This window comes from Tenrec ecaudatus, chromosome 13 (assembly GCF_050624435.1).
Source record: "Tenrec ecaudatus isolate mTenEca1 chromosome 13, mTenEca1.hap1, whole genome shotgun sequence".
Taxonomy (NCBI): Eukaryota; Metazoa; Chordata; class Mammalia; order Afrosoricida; family Tenrecidae; genus Tenrec; species Tenrec ecaudatus.
The window spans coordinates 128955537-128971949 of record NC_134542.1 but is presented as its reverse complement, the minus strand read 5'-3'; the positions used below and the strand labels follow the sequence as shown (position 1 = coordinate 128971949).

At 43.0% G+C, this 16413-nt stretch overlaps 2 protein-coding genes across 3 annotated transcripts in view; one reads left to right on the top strand and one right to left on the bottom strand.

Moving 5' to 3' along the window:
• STEAP3 (STEAP3 metalloreductase) overlaps positions 1 to 10093 on the top strand; it is a 79700-nt gene extending 69607 nt beyond the window's left edge. The window contains exon 5 of the mRNA XM_075530267.1: positions 5386 to 10093. Within this exon, the coding sequence (XP_075386382.1) occupies positions 5386 to 5442 (57 nt within the window). The 3' untranslated portion in view covers positions 5443 to 10093. The remainder of the gene's footprint in view (positions 1 to 5385) is intronic.
• Positions 10094 to 14423: 4330 nt separating this feature from the next.
• Positions 14424 to 16413, bottom strand: part of C13H2orf76 (chromosome 13 C2orf76 homolog) — a 60742-nt gene continuing 58752 nt past the window's right edge. For both annotated transcript variants that reach the window (XM_075530263.1, XM_075530264.1), the window contains one exon: positions 14424 to 14588. In XM_075530263.1, the coding sequence (XP_075386378.1) occupies positions 14582 to 14588 (7 nt within the window). In that variant the 3' untranslated portion in view covers positions 14424 to 14581. The remainder of the gene's footprint in view (positions 14589 to 16413) is intronic.

Genomic DNA, 16413 nt, shown 5'->3' with positions numbered 1-16413 from the left:
TAGGAAATGATTAGACATGGGTTTTAAAGGCATCAAAACTTTAGGTCCTATGACCGCATTTGGAAGCTAGTACAACCTCCCATACCATTCACAGGTTGCAGGTTTTGACTTCCAACGAAAGTACACCAATGGTGATATGACAGGCAGACACGCCTACCCACTAATCACAGCCTTTAACAAAGGTGAACTCAGGCTTCCCCTGCCCTCTGCCTTTCGGGTCTCTGGCAGGCTCTGCTGACCCCTGCTGGCTGATGCTGGAGGCAAAGACCAGAGCCCAATGGCTGTCCCCATTAGCAATTTTCTCTGGACTTGCTCCCTAGGCCTCTCCGTGCTGAATAAGAGTTAAAAGGGCAGGAAAAGTATCATATTGAAGGGTCAGCTGCCCTATAGCCTTGCACATTAGTGGCTGGGAATTAACTGGCACCAGTAGGAGAAAACTCATCTTCAAAAACCTGCCTTTACAAGATTTTTCTTCCAAAATATTTTTAAACAACTTCCATATTCATTCAATCATCTCATTTTAAGCAAATGATATCCAAAGAATGAAGAAATAGCTTTATTCTTAATAAAAGAAATCATAAATGGTTCTGCTGGTGTTAGTTAACTTATTGATAAGGACAAACAGCTGATCAGAACAAAGGGGACATGGAAATGCGATATTTGGCAGGTAACAGACAACTAGGAGTTAACTGCATCCAAAGAAAGGAAGGGGAAGAGGAGGCTTCTTTTTCAAACGGTGCTGGGCAGTGGTGTTGGAACTGACAGGTAGGGAGAGAGTTAGCAAGAAACAATGCATACCTATCTAACTTATAGGGGAAAAAACTGACTCTCCTGCCCAAGACTTGCTGTGGGGCAGCCTTGCATCCTCTGTGTAAACTTTCCCTCTGTGTAAGTGCCGAGACGGCTGCTGGCAAGTCAGTTCCACAGGGAGCAACCCGGCAGTGTCAGGGCAGAACTCTGCTCCGTCAGCTTTCCTAGAGCTGACTTCAGAGACGATGACCAAGTTTTTCTTCCGTAGCAGCTCTCAAACCTCTAGCCTTTTGGTTAGCAAGCTGATTGTGTTCTTTATACCCCACAGAGCCTCCTCCTTGTGTGCCCCTTGTGATTCTCTTTCTTAGTGAAATAAATAGGAGGTAGAAGAGACTGTGGGTGGGCCAGACCTGGAGTGAGGTCATGCTACTGAAGCCTCAGAGCAGAGCTGTGAGCTCGGTGCTATTAGCCCATTGGAAAGAGGCAGAAATTGAGACCTGGGGAGGGGAGCACCTTGTTCAAGGTCACTGTGCTATGAACTAGTTGCAATGCGGGAGCTCGCCTAACCCCACCCCGGGCTGTCTGCCTTTGGAGGCGACGCTCTCTCCTCCTCCTCACGCTCCCAGAAAGCAAACACAGAAAGATAAATAATTCCAATACTTGCAAAAGTGCACCATTTGCCTTTTTCAATCGGTATAATTTTGAATGTCACAGCAAGTTCCCTTCTAGGGCACTTTTAAAACAAGCAACTTTGCTTTAAGGCAGGCAGCAGAAAACCCTGCTGTCATTTGTACAGTTGTTGAATCCACGGCTCAATTTTCTCCTTCGCTTTCCAGGGACAGTTCAAACAGAAACCAAAGACAATCTAGGACACTTCTCGTACCAATTGTGAATAACCGCCCTAGCAGTAAAAAGCCCTCACACGAAGCCCAGGATTGCCTCCAGGCACACACAGGAATCACAAGGCGGAGAGGACCTGTCAGCTGAATAAAAATTCAGTTGCAGGATAGAAACCATATTCAGCTGATTAAGAACAGGCTCGTTTTTGATATAACTTTTAATCTCATTTTCTCAATTCCATTTGAAAGTCATATGCATTCAACACAGCTGACCAATTATGTGGGAAACTTGTATGTCTCCATGTCCCGATATGAATGGCTATTCTTTAACAAAAGAAAGTTCAAGAGAGTTTATTCTTTCAAGAGAGGTTATCCAATCTACATAGATCTAGATGGCTATGAGAAGGGTTTTAAAAATCATAAGGTTTTCCTTAAAATTCAAATGCATTCTTAAAGCCATTCATTCCTGAAAGACTTGCATGGGTCTCGGTCCCATGAAGAAGCTGGAGTGGCAGAGCGTGTCATGCACTGAGCTGGGAACCATGAGTCCAGTGAACAACAATGCAGTTAATGCTTTCACCAACTTTCCCGAAAGTAAGACATCCCCCCAAAATAAGACCTACTTACAGTTTTGCCTCTCGGCAAAATATAAGGCATTCCCCGAAAATAAGACCTCCCCCAAAATAAGGTCCCCAAACCTACCTTAATGCTGAACTCTGGACAGTAGCAGCAGGCGCTGCTGTGCAGCTCACTGTTGGCTGCAGCACAGCCGGAGCAGGCAGGAAGTGTGAGGTTTCTTTTAATAAAACAATAAATATGTACCGTATTCCTCATGGAAAAATAAGATATCCCCTGAAAATAAGACCTAGCGCATCTTTGGGAGCAAAAATTAAAATAAGACACTGTCTTATTTTCGGGGAAACAGGGGAAACAGAGGTGGGGGATCTGGTCTCTGGCCTGATCCTTTGAATCAGTATATCTCCTCTGATGGAAAGAAGTGGCCGCTGTGTTTCCTTCTCCCACCTACAGAGCACCCACAGGTGGTGGACGTGCGAAGCTAAAGGCAGTTGTTTTCATGCTGTGGGTCCAATAGGAGAGCTCCATGTAAGTTAATGAGAAGAGGATTTACCAGGCCTGTCAAGACCCAAGACCCGCTGGTTTGGGCTTTGGTTTTACCCCAAATAGTTTTATTGAGATATAATTCACCTATCATGCTTTTCCATAGTTCAATTATATTTAAAAAGAGTTGTATATACATCACTACAAGCAATTCTAGTGCTTGCTCCCCACTCCTGTATTCATTATTTGCTCCCCAATTCTCTCAACTTCCCTGCCCATATCTCCAATAATTGCATCAATTATTTCTATATATCTTCCCCTTCTGTGCCTTATATACTGGGACACATACACCTCCCCCCGTCCCCATTACAAAAGGAGCAAACATAGTGTATATAAACATGAAAGGGAGAAGAGACCACTGGTCATATGAAAATGTCAGATAGAAACTACCTTCAAGAAACAAGCGAGAAATATGTAAACCTGGAACAATCCAGGATGGGTTGAGAGGGGGATAAAATGACCAGGTATCATACTGCGGTTCCACCCACCATAGTCAAGTTGACAGTAATCTTTGCCTGAAAGCCCTGTTATTCAAGCCCTCGCCTGAGGGCAGAGGGGATCTGCCAGAGGCACAAACTGAGCAAGTCCTTTCCAGAGGGATCCGGGGTTCCAACTGCCATCTGTATGGAACCTTCTGCAAACTGGGTGTTCACAATGTAAGCTCTGGCAACTTTCCCTCCTTCATATTTGGATTTTGTTATTTGTCATCTTTGGATCACACAAGCTAGTGTGCTTCTTCTACGTGGACTTAGTTGAAGCCTCACTTCGATGGCTGCTTGTCTGAATACAAGCCTGTAAGACTGCAGACACTATTCGGATTGACAGCTGGCACCATCTGCTCTCTTCGCCACGTGTTGCTGGAGCGTTCATATCTTCAGTGACCAGTTCATGAAGATGAGCATCGAGGAGGGCCAAGTCACGAGAACTAAATGTTCTCGGTTTGGGGCTAGAATTAAATGGGAGCCCAGAATCCATTCACCTGTCCTCCAATCATGAGCAACTCTGGTTCATTTTCGAGGTCTCATTCTCATTTTATGGGGCGGGGGGAAGAACATTAACAATCATCACTGGTGGGCATAAGGCGATTCCACTGACAGTGTCATTAGTTGATTCAGTGGCATGGAACGTAGCATACTGTTAAGAAAAGGAGGCTGTGCAATTATAGCTCAGCGCTCAACCGTAACCTGTGAGGTGTTGTTTGGCACCAATCGAACTCTTACATGATTGGGCTCTGTTTACAATGGCCGCGGGAGTTGGTGCTAGGGGAAATTTTCCAGTAACATTCATTTACAAGGGAAGACCTTGCCACCATATTAATACATGTCGTGTGAAAGCAAGGAGGGTATTAAACTACTAAATGTACGGTGGTCCTGGGCCATCTTTCACTATACAGATGCACAGACATGTGCACACACACACCTCCACATGTGTACACACCAATGGAAAAACAATCAAGCACCCATTTCCCGGGAGTTGGCCGTGCTTGACCCATCTTCCCCTAAAGAGGAGGTTAAGCAGTCTGTCTTCATGCGTGCACACACACAGAGGAAATGATGAAGCCCTGTCCTTTCTTCCCCTTCTCTCTTCTTTTCCCCAAAATCCAGGCCAGGCTCCCAGTCTGTGTGGCCTAAGTAGGCAGACTCTCCTGAGTCTGGGACAGTTTGGGGAAAACAGGGTAAACGCAAACTTTTGCGATGGTAATAAGTTTCCCAGGCTTGTATTAGATGTGATCTGGCTATTTAGTGACCTAGGATCTATATGATTCTTTGGCATAAAAAAAAAGGCCAAGTCCTTTGTGGGAGTTACATAATCTGGTAAGAATGACAAGAAAATGCATGTAGGAAGAGGCCCAACAACAAAAATATTAGAAACGTATTTCTTGGTCCATAGTCTAGAAACTTCTCACCATAATTCTCCAAGTGTCCTGACCAGACTTGGTTAGGAGAGTAGCCTGATGTGCTATCTGAAGCCAGCAAACTGCTCTTGGATTTCCCAGATTTTAGGTCTGTACCAATGGCCGAATCTCTTTGAAAGACAGGCCCTTGGCTCCCTAATGAGGTTAATGCTGCTGCACTGCTCACAGTCAGAGACATAAGATATCCAGCGGACACTTACTTGGTGTTAGGCAACCCTGGGAGCATATTGGGACGTGTGTTAGACACCCCTAGCCACTCCAAAGGAGAAAGACGAGGCTTTCTACTCCCATAAAGAATTACAGTCTCAGAAACCCACGGGGGCAGTTCTACTCTGTCCTGCAGGGTTGCTGAGTTGGAAATGACACAGTGGCAGTGAGTTACTTTGTGTTTTTATTGCTTTAGAGTCCACTCCTGACTCACAGCAAACCCTTGCACATGGAATATATTAACCCTGCTTGGTTTTACATCATCTCCAAGATGGGCTATGGATTGGACCATTGTGATCTATCTATAAGGTTCTCATGGGCTGGCTTTTGGAAGTAGGTCACCAGCTCTTTCTTCCCATTCCATCTCCAGAGGCTCCAAAGAAACTGTCCCCCGTGGTAGTTGAACTACAAATGGCAACTATTTGCTAGTAGTTGGAAGGACCAGGGTCAAGTTCCCAGCATCACAGCAATACCCAAGTCACCTGTGATCATTGTGGGACACTGAGGACCTGGGAGGGAGTATATATGACCTGATGTCTGTGCTTGCAACCACAGAGCCCGGAGACCAGTCCTAACGAGAGAAATAGCTCAACAGTCCCAAGATGGAGATGACGTCAAATACACATACCGCAGACTGAAACACGCCCCGCATCAGCCCTCCGTACAGGTGCTGCCACAGAAGATGTCGCATAAGGGTGTCTGGCTGCTGATTGTGCGCCCAGGGAGTACATTTTCTTTTCTTTTCTTTCCTTCTGTCTTTCTACTTCTTCTTCTCCTTCTCCTTCTTCTTCTTCTTCTTGCTCTTCTCATCTTTTTTTTCCCCCAAATATTTTCTCTTGTATCTTCCAGTATCTCTCAGTAACTGTGAGCCTTCCTGGGTGGCAAATAGATTCAAAACCTTGACTCAAATGGCCCCCAAAATGATATTTTGTTTCTACTCATTTGTCACATTATGTCAACTTCTCTCTTTGCCATAGAGTCGATTCCAACACACAGGACAGCATAGAAAAGTCCCTGTGGGTTTCTGAGACTGTGAATCTTTTTTTTTTTTCCCAACAGTTTATTGACATCTAGTCCACATAGCAGACAATTTGATAGTTCAATCTTTCACTCAAAAATTGTACAATCATTATCACAATCAATTTAGAACACTGCGCCCCCTCCCATGTTTAAATAGCCTTTAAATGGGCTGTGTAATCACAATCAGTTCTAGTGCCCCCCCCCCCGCTCCTGCCTTCATTGTTTACTCCCCAAATCCCCTTGCCCTCCGTTTCTCCCACCACCCTCCCACAGCCCCTGTAAATGCTTGCATCACTTATCAGTATGCATCCACTCTTTCGGGGCTCACAACCTGGGAAAGCCAACAGAAACAATCAAATACAAAATCAAAATAAAGTGGTAAGGATAAAATAATAATAATAATAATATAAAGATTAAAATATAATGAGTAAGAAAGAAAAGACCCCCAGCAATATTTTCAAAGTCAGGAATAAATATTTGTCATGGAGCAAGTAAGAGATTCTTGCACCTAGAACAATTTTGGGTTGAGTCGATAGGGAAGTCAACTGATCAAGTATGGAATTCGATCCAGCATAATCAAGAGTACGGTCTCTGCCTGATAGAAAGGCTGTGTGAGACTCTTGCCGATGACTATAGGGGTTTTCCAGCAGCAGCATCTGTTTGGGAGTCCCACTGTCTTCTACAGCTGGATGTTCATATTTGTAGCTCTTATATTTTTCTTTGTCATATTTGGAATTTGTCATTGTCATCTTTGGAACACACACACTAGTGTGCTTCTTCTTTGTGGACTTAGTTGACTCCTCACTTAGATGGCTGCTTGTTTGAATACAAGCATTTAAGACCCCAGTCACTATTCTGATTGATAGCCAGGCACCGTCTACTTTCTTCACCACACGTTGCTGTAGCACCCTTATCTTGAGTGATCATTTCATGAAGGTGAATATTGGAGCAGGGCCATGTTATCAGAACTAAGTGTTCTTGAATTGGGGCTAGAGTTACATAGGAGCCCAGGCTCCATTTCCTTGTTCATGGGATACACACAACTCAGGTATACTTTGGCAGTGGCTACCGGTCTTTTGTGAGCAATCAGATTCCTTGGTCCATCCCACCCAAAGTGCTGCTGACTCCCTTCTGAAGTCTCCTTCTGATACTGAGTCAGCTCTCCCTGGGAAGAGCTCAAGGACATATAAGGTTAAGTCACTGACTCACTCTATAAGCTGTCCACTCTATTACATATGTGCCTCCTATAGGTTTGCAAGCTTCATGATTATATAAACCCACTGGAAAATATATTAGCTCTCTTGATTCTGATATTGGGATGAGTCCTGATGCCCCACTGTCTATCTTTTTCTTCCACAATCACACACGCTGCTCCGGTGGACCCATTTGACTATGGGGCTAGATTCCACAGATTATGGCACGGGGACATGTCTGACTTCCTAAAACTCTGTAAAGGGAAGGAGACACAGCTCTGCATTTCTGCTTTGCTCCATCCTCAGGGCTCAACTTTCCTGCCACTTCCGGCACCATCACTGCCACCATCCACAGCACTACACATGTGGTAGCTCTTCCACTGGGGTTTTCTGTGCAGGAATTTCGGGGTCCTAACAGATGCACTACTATCTCAGCTTTTAGCCAAGCAGCTCCTCAAAACTGATGTTTCATGTGGGTCAACGGTGCTGCTGACTCTCCTCTGGCTGGCCTGCCAACTTCTCCTAGTCACTGTTGATGGCTTTGCTTTCGACAGGACCCAGTTCTCCATCTGTGTCATGGTGCTTTCATCAGTGTTACACACAACTCCTTGCAGCATCTGGGAGGGTTCTCTGTGCACCTACCCTTTCACCTTGTGTTATTCAGGAGCTCCGTCTGGTTCACAGCCCTTTCCATGGGAGCTTTACTGGTCCATTTCAAGCCAGAGCTTCCCTAGCCCCGGTCAGGGCCCCACGGTACTCTTAGCTGGATCGCAGCCCCGGTAACTTCCATTACCCGGGAAATGTGAATCAACTCAGGAAAGGTCCACTCAAGTTTCTGTTTTGTGTTGACACAAATCCGCAGCAAAAAGGCCACACGAGAAACCATTTCGCTCCCCTAACCTGTAGTTTTTCTTGCCATGGATTGCCAGTTTCCACGTACATGAATCCACTTATTCTCTTCCAGTGATATTTCCATTTCTTTGTCAATAGCAAATTGTTCTGATTACTACAGCCTTAAAATGTATTTTTGCTGGTAAACAATGCCTCCAAACTTTTTGTTTTTCCAAACAGATCCTGTTTATTCTTACACATTTACATTTCCAAATGAATGAACTCAGCATGTCAAGTTTGGGATGGTGATTGAGCTCGCACTAAGCTACAAATTAGGTATTGTTATGGATTGAACTGTGGTTCCTGCCCTCCAAATGTTATTGATCCCCACCTTTCTACCTATAGCTCTAACTCCATCTAGTACAAGTATTATACCTTAGACCTATTATATCTAGTATTATACCTTAGACCTATAGCTCTAACTCCATCTAGTACAAGTATTGTACCATAGACCTATTATATCTAGTATTATACCTTCTACCTATAGCTATACCTATACCCTTATACCTCTAGCTCTAACTACACTATACAAGTGTTAGAGGAGGGTGTGTTTTGAATCAATCTTTAAAAACCATTTTATTGCCATATAATTTGTGTGCCATACAAGTGAATGGATTACATATTTTTAAATTGTGCCGTCATCACCACAGTCTATTTTAGGCATTGTCCTCCTTCTTGAACCCGTTATTGTTAGAACAGGAGTCAAAGGAAAGCGAACCCAGGGCATGGGTTTTAACTAACAGGTTTTATTGGAGTTCAAACCCTGCCCCGTGTTTACACTGGAATGAGAGTAGAGGGGACAAGGTCAGGGGAGACTGAAAGAGTAAAGAGCGAACAGCTGAAGGAGTGTTAGGCGACACCCGCCTTCTCAAGACTTCTCTCAGAAACCTTCTCCTCTCTCCACCATTCTGCTGGTGCCACAGCCAATGGGGGGAAGCGCGGGCTCCTTTTAGACATAATTTATTTCTGCCCCCAAAGTTTATTGGCATGGAATTCCTTTGTTCTCTCTCTGACTTTCTCACCTTCTCCTGCAGCCACAGGTCTGTCCCTCTGTCTCTTCTCTCTAGCTCTCCTTTTCTTGGATCACATAGGCTAGTATGCTCTTTCTGTGAAGATTTAGCTGACACCTCAGTTAGATGGCTGCTTGTTTTAAGTCAAACCTTTCAGACTTCAGACTCTTCTTTCTGAGAGCTGGGCCCCATCTGGTGTCTTCACCACACTTTGCTATATCATTCATATCTTCAGTGTTCACTTTATGAGAGCAAGTTAAAACCATTCTCTTGAGATATAAAAAAGCAGATGAAGCAAATTAACGGGGTTAAGGGAAAACAGATGTTATGGTAGTTACATAATCTGTTGTCAATTTGAGATTTATGAGTGAATGGGGTGGAGTTTAGCCTGTCAATCAGGTCGCAGCTTGATGTCCTCATTTGGAGGTGCTAAAGAGATTAATAGCTCACTGGCGCGGGACACACGCTCACTCCCTGTGAGACATCCTATTGAGAAGACACGTTGGAGAGAGGCTGATGGAGTCACATGGAGACCTCTGCCAGAGCTGAGATGCTTACACCGCCATTGGATCCACAAGATCTTCCACCCACTGGCCTATGATCTTCCTGAATTTGGCGTCATTGCATACGTTTCATGAGCCTGAAGAGGGCTTTACAGATTGGTATCAGACATATGGACTAATTTCAGACCTATGGACTTGATCTGGATTGGGCTGGGATGTTTTCTCAATATTCAACTGCTCTTGTATATAAGGCTCTTTCTTATACATATATGAGTGTCTATGAATTTGTTCCTCTAGTCCACCCAGACTCACACAGATACCATGCTGCCCGAACTCTCCAAGGAACCAAGAAACAGAAAGGGGACAAAGAACAGAAATGTGGGTAAAGGGAGACAACAGACATATTAAGATATGAAATAATAATAACAATATGCAATTGATCAAGGATTCACGAGGGTGGCAGGGGATTGGGGGGGTGAAAAAAGAAGAGCTATATCAAGAACTGAAGTAGAAAATGTTTTGGAAATGATGATGGCAACACATGTACAAATATGCTTGATACAATTTTGTTTAGAATGTTGTAAGAGCCCCAATAAAGTGATTTTTTAAAATAAATGAATAATTTGGGTTTGGCGGGGGTGGTGATGGCGGTGTAAACTCGTTGTGTGTTACTGTTATCTGAAGAATATCTTTTCCTTTTTCCTCTCTGGCATGGCCTTATGTTGGACTTTCCAGTCTTGCCTGGCCCATAACTGTCTTTAGTCTTTTTGCCATTTAGGCACTGCTGTCAAAGCTCACTAAGCCACACATTTGACCATGCAGTGCACTTGCATGTATCTTCCACCAGCTCCCAGCTCCCTACGAGATGAAGTTTCAACCCTCTAGCAGGACTCCTAAGACCTTTTATATGTGGCTCGCCCCGCCATTCTGGCCTTGCCTTTCGCCACTGGATTCCGCGCACTTCCCACTCCAGTCCACTGAAACATGTCCTCTTGATGGAGAACGCTAAACTCTCCAGCGTTCTTTTTTTGCATCTCCCCTCTTCTAGCCTATGCAAGACTTCCTAGTTAATTTTTAAGGTGCAATTTATTTGGCACGTAAAAAATACGATGCCCATCACGGAATTAATATGCTCCCACATAGTTTTCATGGCTATATTAAAATTCATTACTTATGTATCTTTCCCTACTTGATGATGGAAAAATGTGTTTATTATTCGTTGCATTAAATATCATATATACATATAATTAGGACATTTGTACAGTCCGCACTTTGATAAATAAAATAGAATTTGCCTTAAAGTATATTCTGTTAAACCTTTCAACAAAGCATCTTCTAATTTTAATCAGGCTTTCCTGGTAGTCCTTTTAAAATAGATTTTCTTCAGTGAAACACTACCATGATGAATCCATTCAGCCCTACTGACCATGGTAAGGGCTTATGGAGTAATTCTAGCGTGCACTAACATTTCCAAGAGTTCTCATTACATCACGCTGGCTGAGAAACCCCTTTGAGACTACTGCTTTCTCTGCTACGTGTGCAGCTAACCAGCCATTATCAAGAACCAAAGGTATTGTTTTTTTTTTTTGAAAGAATGTGTCTTCCAGCCCACAGACTTGTTCTCAATGAACAATTTTCTTTGTTCATCGTGGTTCCTGGTAAATCATAGCAAGCAAACAAATTTTCCATTCCACAATGTAGACACCTATGTTAGAGACCTTGGTCGTTCTCCCCTCTCTATAAAAGCACTTTCCCTCTGCACCCTCCATTCCATCTGTCCTCCTTTCCTGCCTTCTGGCTTTGTGATCTCATTTCCCTTTGGGCCTCATCTGGCTAATTGTTCAGGAGCCTGCTCCTGATGCGTGTTATTGTTCACTTCATAAACCTGCGTGTTGTTTGGGTGCACGGTGATTCCCAAGGGTAGGGATCAGTTCCAGGCTGAGGCAAGCGTAAGCGCTGTCATCTCAGAGGTAACACCAGTCTTGTGCATATCATAAGTCTGGTCTCTTAAGATTTTCCATTTTCCTCTCCATTTTCTCCAGGACATTCGGTAGTCCCGATAAAAGTGGCAGGTAGTAGGTGCCAGGTGCCACCTGGCTCTTCTGGAGTCAGGAGAGTGTAGTCTACACATTCCAAGAGTCCTGTGAATGAATGGCATCCTTGAGTCTCTGGTTTTCTTCCCTCTTCTTTCCTCTGGATGGGGAGAAACCAATAGTTGCTTCTGAGATGAACTTGCTACCTTGGAAGACCCCAGTTCCGACTCACCAGAACACCAGACTTTACAAACTCTGTTATGACAATTGACTTAGCTATTCCCTGAGAGGGTGGTGCTAGGCCCCAGGCCCAGTAACTCCTCCTCACAAAATGTATGGGTCTGCCTTGGATGTTTTCATGGCTTTGTCCCATTTACTCTATTATATAAACCAAACTGAAAACCTACCGCCATCGAGTAAATTCTGACTCATGGCGACTCTATAGGGCAGGGGAGAACTGCCCCAGTGGACTTCCAAGGTGTAGCTCTTTACAGGGACAGAAAGCCTCATCTTTCCCCCAAGGAGGGCCTGGTGGTTTCAAACCGCGTGGTTAGCAGGTCAACTCACCACCCACTATGCCACACGGATATATCTATGACACACAAATACATTGGTAGAAAGAGTCTCTGCCAAATCCATAGATGGATGTAGCCTTCCCTTACCCATTTCTGTTCAGGTTGCATGTTTACCTATGCATGCACTCATAGATTTTTTTTTACTACCGATAGTGCAGGATTCTATATGTAATAATAGTATTTACCTATGTCTCTAACTTACGTACCTGCCAGTGTGTTTTCTTTGCCCTGGCGATATTGTATGATTGCTCCCGTATTGTACATGTCCTTTCCCCTCATCCAAACTAATAAAAGACTATCATCTACTCAGTGATTTCCCATCGTCCCTCCCTCCTCTAGTAACAATCATGGAATGGTTCTTTCTGTGTGACTTTTTATAATGATGGTCTCATACGGTATTTGTTCTTCTGCAATTGACTTATTTCATTAAGCATGATGTCCTCCAGGCTCACCTAGGTCGAGATGTTCCATGGAGTTTTCATAATTCTTTAATGCTGTATACTATTATTTATCCATTCCTGTGTTGATGGGCACTCAGGCTCTACCTCTTTGTGGCTGTGAATGTTTGATGAACATGGACATGTGCATGGATCTGTTCATGTCACAGCTCACATTTCTCTAGTATGCCTAAAGTGGGATTGCTAGATCATACAGTATTTCCATTTTGAACTTTTAATATTTTCTACAGGGAGTGTACCATTTTACAAGCCCACCCACAACTGATGAGGGTTGCAGTCTTTCCACAGGTGAAGTGGTTACGGTGTATCAATTTGGCAGAGCCACGAGTAGTTTTGGCAGTTATGATACAGCCGTCCCCCATGATGGTACCTGACATAATGCAATCACCTCCATGACAAGATCTGCTCTGAGTAGCCAACCAATAAAAAGGGAATTTCATTGTGGGTATGTTTTGCTTCCAATGTATGAGGATGTTCTGGCAAAGTTGTCTTGCTTTTTGCTGTATCTGCCTCCTGCATGTGGCTCATCATCTGATTTCTGGGTCTTTGGATTGAGCCGAGAGCCTGCCATACTGCCTGCTGATCCTGGGAATTAGCCCCTGCAGCTGCCATCTTATCTGTTGCCATGGGATCCATTCGTTTTTGAAGCCACAGCCTGCCATTGACCTGATGATCTTAATTCATCAGCCTCTACAGCTCCTTGAGTCAGGAAAAGCTGCCAGTCTGACACGTGACCATGGACTTGGAACTTGCCAGCTTCTACACCCAGATGAGTAAATTCCTTGAGACGAATGTCTTCACTGGATTTGCTTCTCTAGAGCCCCTTATCTAAACCACCGCCTTTGTCAGCACTTGTTTTCTGTTTTACTAATCCTGGGGTGAGCTGTTATCTCACTTATATTTGACTTACATCTACCTCTCTAATAGGTAATGACTACAAACATTTCTTCACGTGCCTGTTTGCTACTTGAATGTCTTCATTGGTGAAGTGTCTGGTTGTGGTGCTGCCCCTTTTTTAATTGCAGTTTGTGTTTTTTTTTGTCACTGGGGTATTGAAAGGATGTTGGCTTTTGTTTTGGGGGAAAATTATAGAGATTAGCTATGCCATTGCATCCCCCACTTCACCCCACCCCCCAAACTGTACGTCCTTTTATTACCCATTTGATACATAACACACTTTTAATATCGAAGAAGTCCCAGTCAACTAATTTGCCTTTTGATAGTTGTGTATCTTTGCTTATGTTTGACAGATTATTTATCACATAAATTCGGGCCCCTAAGTTTGTCTTTATTTTTTTCTTGATGATCTTTATAATTTAAGGCTTTACATTTAGGCCTTCGATCCATCTTAAGCTGGTTTTGTATAGCGTGTGGGGTGTGCATTGTGCGTTTCTGGTAATACTTGTCTTCTACTACTTCTGCTACTCCTGTCTCCAAATAATGAATTTGGTTCAATTGGTTTGCTCCTGAAGGTCAGGAAACACAGCTCAAGAAAAAAAAAATCATCAAGGTTCTTTGGGCCTGATGTACTGACCCCTCACTAACATGCACAATTCGGTTTCCCATGAGGTGGCAAGTATCCCAGATTCCAGACCCAGACAGAGTGCCGAAGGGCATAGGAGACCTGTAATCTGTGGTAGTTCTAAGAGTTGCTCTAATGAGAAACTATGGAGGAACATATGACATAAACAGAATGATCTTTCTCTTATCATCTTTTTAAATAATCCAACATACAAGCCATCAAAAATCTCCCACTATGATTAAAGTACCAATATTCCATTATGATTTTTGAATAGCCATTTCCTTCCTCATAAACAAACACACTGTTTCACAACAAAAAAGGAATCAACGCGGGACTGTAGGAAGAGAGATCACGACAGATATTTTAGCTCAAATAAATGAACATGGGATTAACAATTTAAGATTTATTTGTCAATTTCAAAATTAGTGGAACGAAGAGTTTACCACGGGTATGCAAAACGGAAGCCAGGGAGGTCATTACCAGGATGTAATGGGATTAGCTTTGTAGCTTTTGTAATCTTCTTCACAGAAGAACGCAATTTCAGTTTCATTCTCTGGAAAAAAGAAAAGAAAAATTAATCTGAAACTAAAATTTAAACAAGTATGGAATTATTACAATGATTCCATATTTCTGAATAGCTTTCAATGCCTAAGGTAAGAAGGTTAGCTGTCTGTGTGGCTGCACGATACGTTTACTAAATCAAGTGCAAGTTTAAGTTGCAGTTACAAGGATTTTAAATTGGTACCATGTGTACAAAACAAACAAACCTAAATCATTAACACAAAAGCTAATGCAAGAAGCTGGTTTTCAGTAAGTCACAAAATTACCATCTTTCATCTCCTTTTCAGTCCTAGAAAACAATAAACATTGATTTTGTTTCGTATTTGCTACTCCAATACTGAAGAAGGGGGGGACTTTCTCCCCCCCCCGAAATTACCCTGTAGGTATAATAATTTAATACTTAGAGGACCCGTTGAATATTTTACAGATCACTTTACATTCTCCCTCATGACCCATCAAAATGTGTGTCTGAGGAAGTTAATTTTTTGCCCTGCTGCTGATTAATTCATGAGGCTTCAACAATATGCAAAGTGAAAGACACAAATTGGCTTCTCCTGCAATACCTTCAAACACCTCTAATTATTCACAGGGGACACGGTACAGCGAGAGGACCCGCAAAGGTTCAGAGCAGTCACGATTCTTTCAACCTAGCGGGTCAAGGACTTCCTCTTCCAAAACAAGAAGTCAGCAACATTATTCATTCAGACTGGAGACACATCTGATGGAACGCCTTCCAATTATTAAACATGCAATTCTGTAAGGTGTTACGCCAACAAGTTCCATATTCATTTTTTAAAATTAAACGAGAAGTTAATACAGTCAGCTTGGCTCGTACAGGAAGAGCCAAAGGGCCTCAGAATCTCCACAAGAAAACAGACAGGATTATTTGTAATGAATACTGAGCACTCAATTAACATACACTCCACTCTGAAAACAGACCAGGAAAATTCTTCACAGAAAATAAATAGGCATCTTAATAAGGGATGCCAAGGATTACCACTGGTTTCTTTGCTTACAGTTCTTAGCTCGTCACTAGAATTTACCACAACACAAGGAAACTAGCTTAGCATGAGCTTTCATTTAAATTCCTTTTTAAAAATAAGGATATCAAAGTTAATGGTTTTCAACAATAAAATACTCATGTTCATTATAGAAAATACAGAGACGCAGGAAACCACAATGGAATCGCTCATAGTCACCCATTCTCGTTCCAGTCTCACAACATCTTGAAGATTAAATAAGAGCAGATGAGAATTGGTTTGCCAAGTCTTGGCAGGTGGTTTTGTGAGGGAGACACCGCAAAGAGAAGACGGGATCAGTGAGGAGGTGCTGTGCACAGACGCACCCTGGGCACTGGGGAAAGCATTACATGACTTTCAGTTAGAATTTTTATAAGAAAATCACTCTTTAAAAAAGGCCCCGCATTTGAAATCAGCAAAATGCTTAAGGGACCACTTCAAAAAATTCAATAATTGAAGATGTTTTCCATCTTTCCTTTATAAAAAGCTCCTGGGGTTTACTCTGTGAAAAGGAGCGTGCCCAGAGGTGGACTGGTGTAATTGGCAAGTGGCTCTAACCTTCTTTCTAACTGAGAGTCAGCAAAGGCATATCCCTCCTCTTAATAATTACAGAGACAGGTTGTATCGGGGAGGTTCTATTTACATACAGAACTTTACATAGTGCTTTGCCCACACAGCACTTTGCTCGGTACATGCTAACTGTAATTACAATGTTCACTTGCCGCAGTTGACATTTATCCATCTAGCTTTGAAGAAGCTAATCGGCAGCGTAGCTCTTCAGTTACCAAATAATAGGCT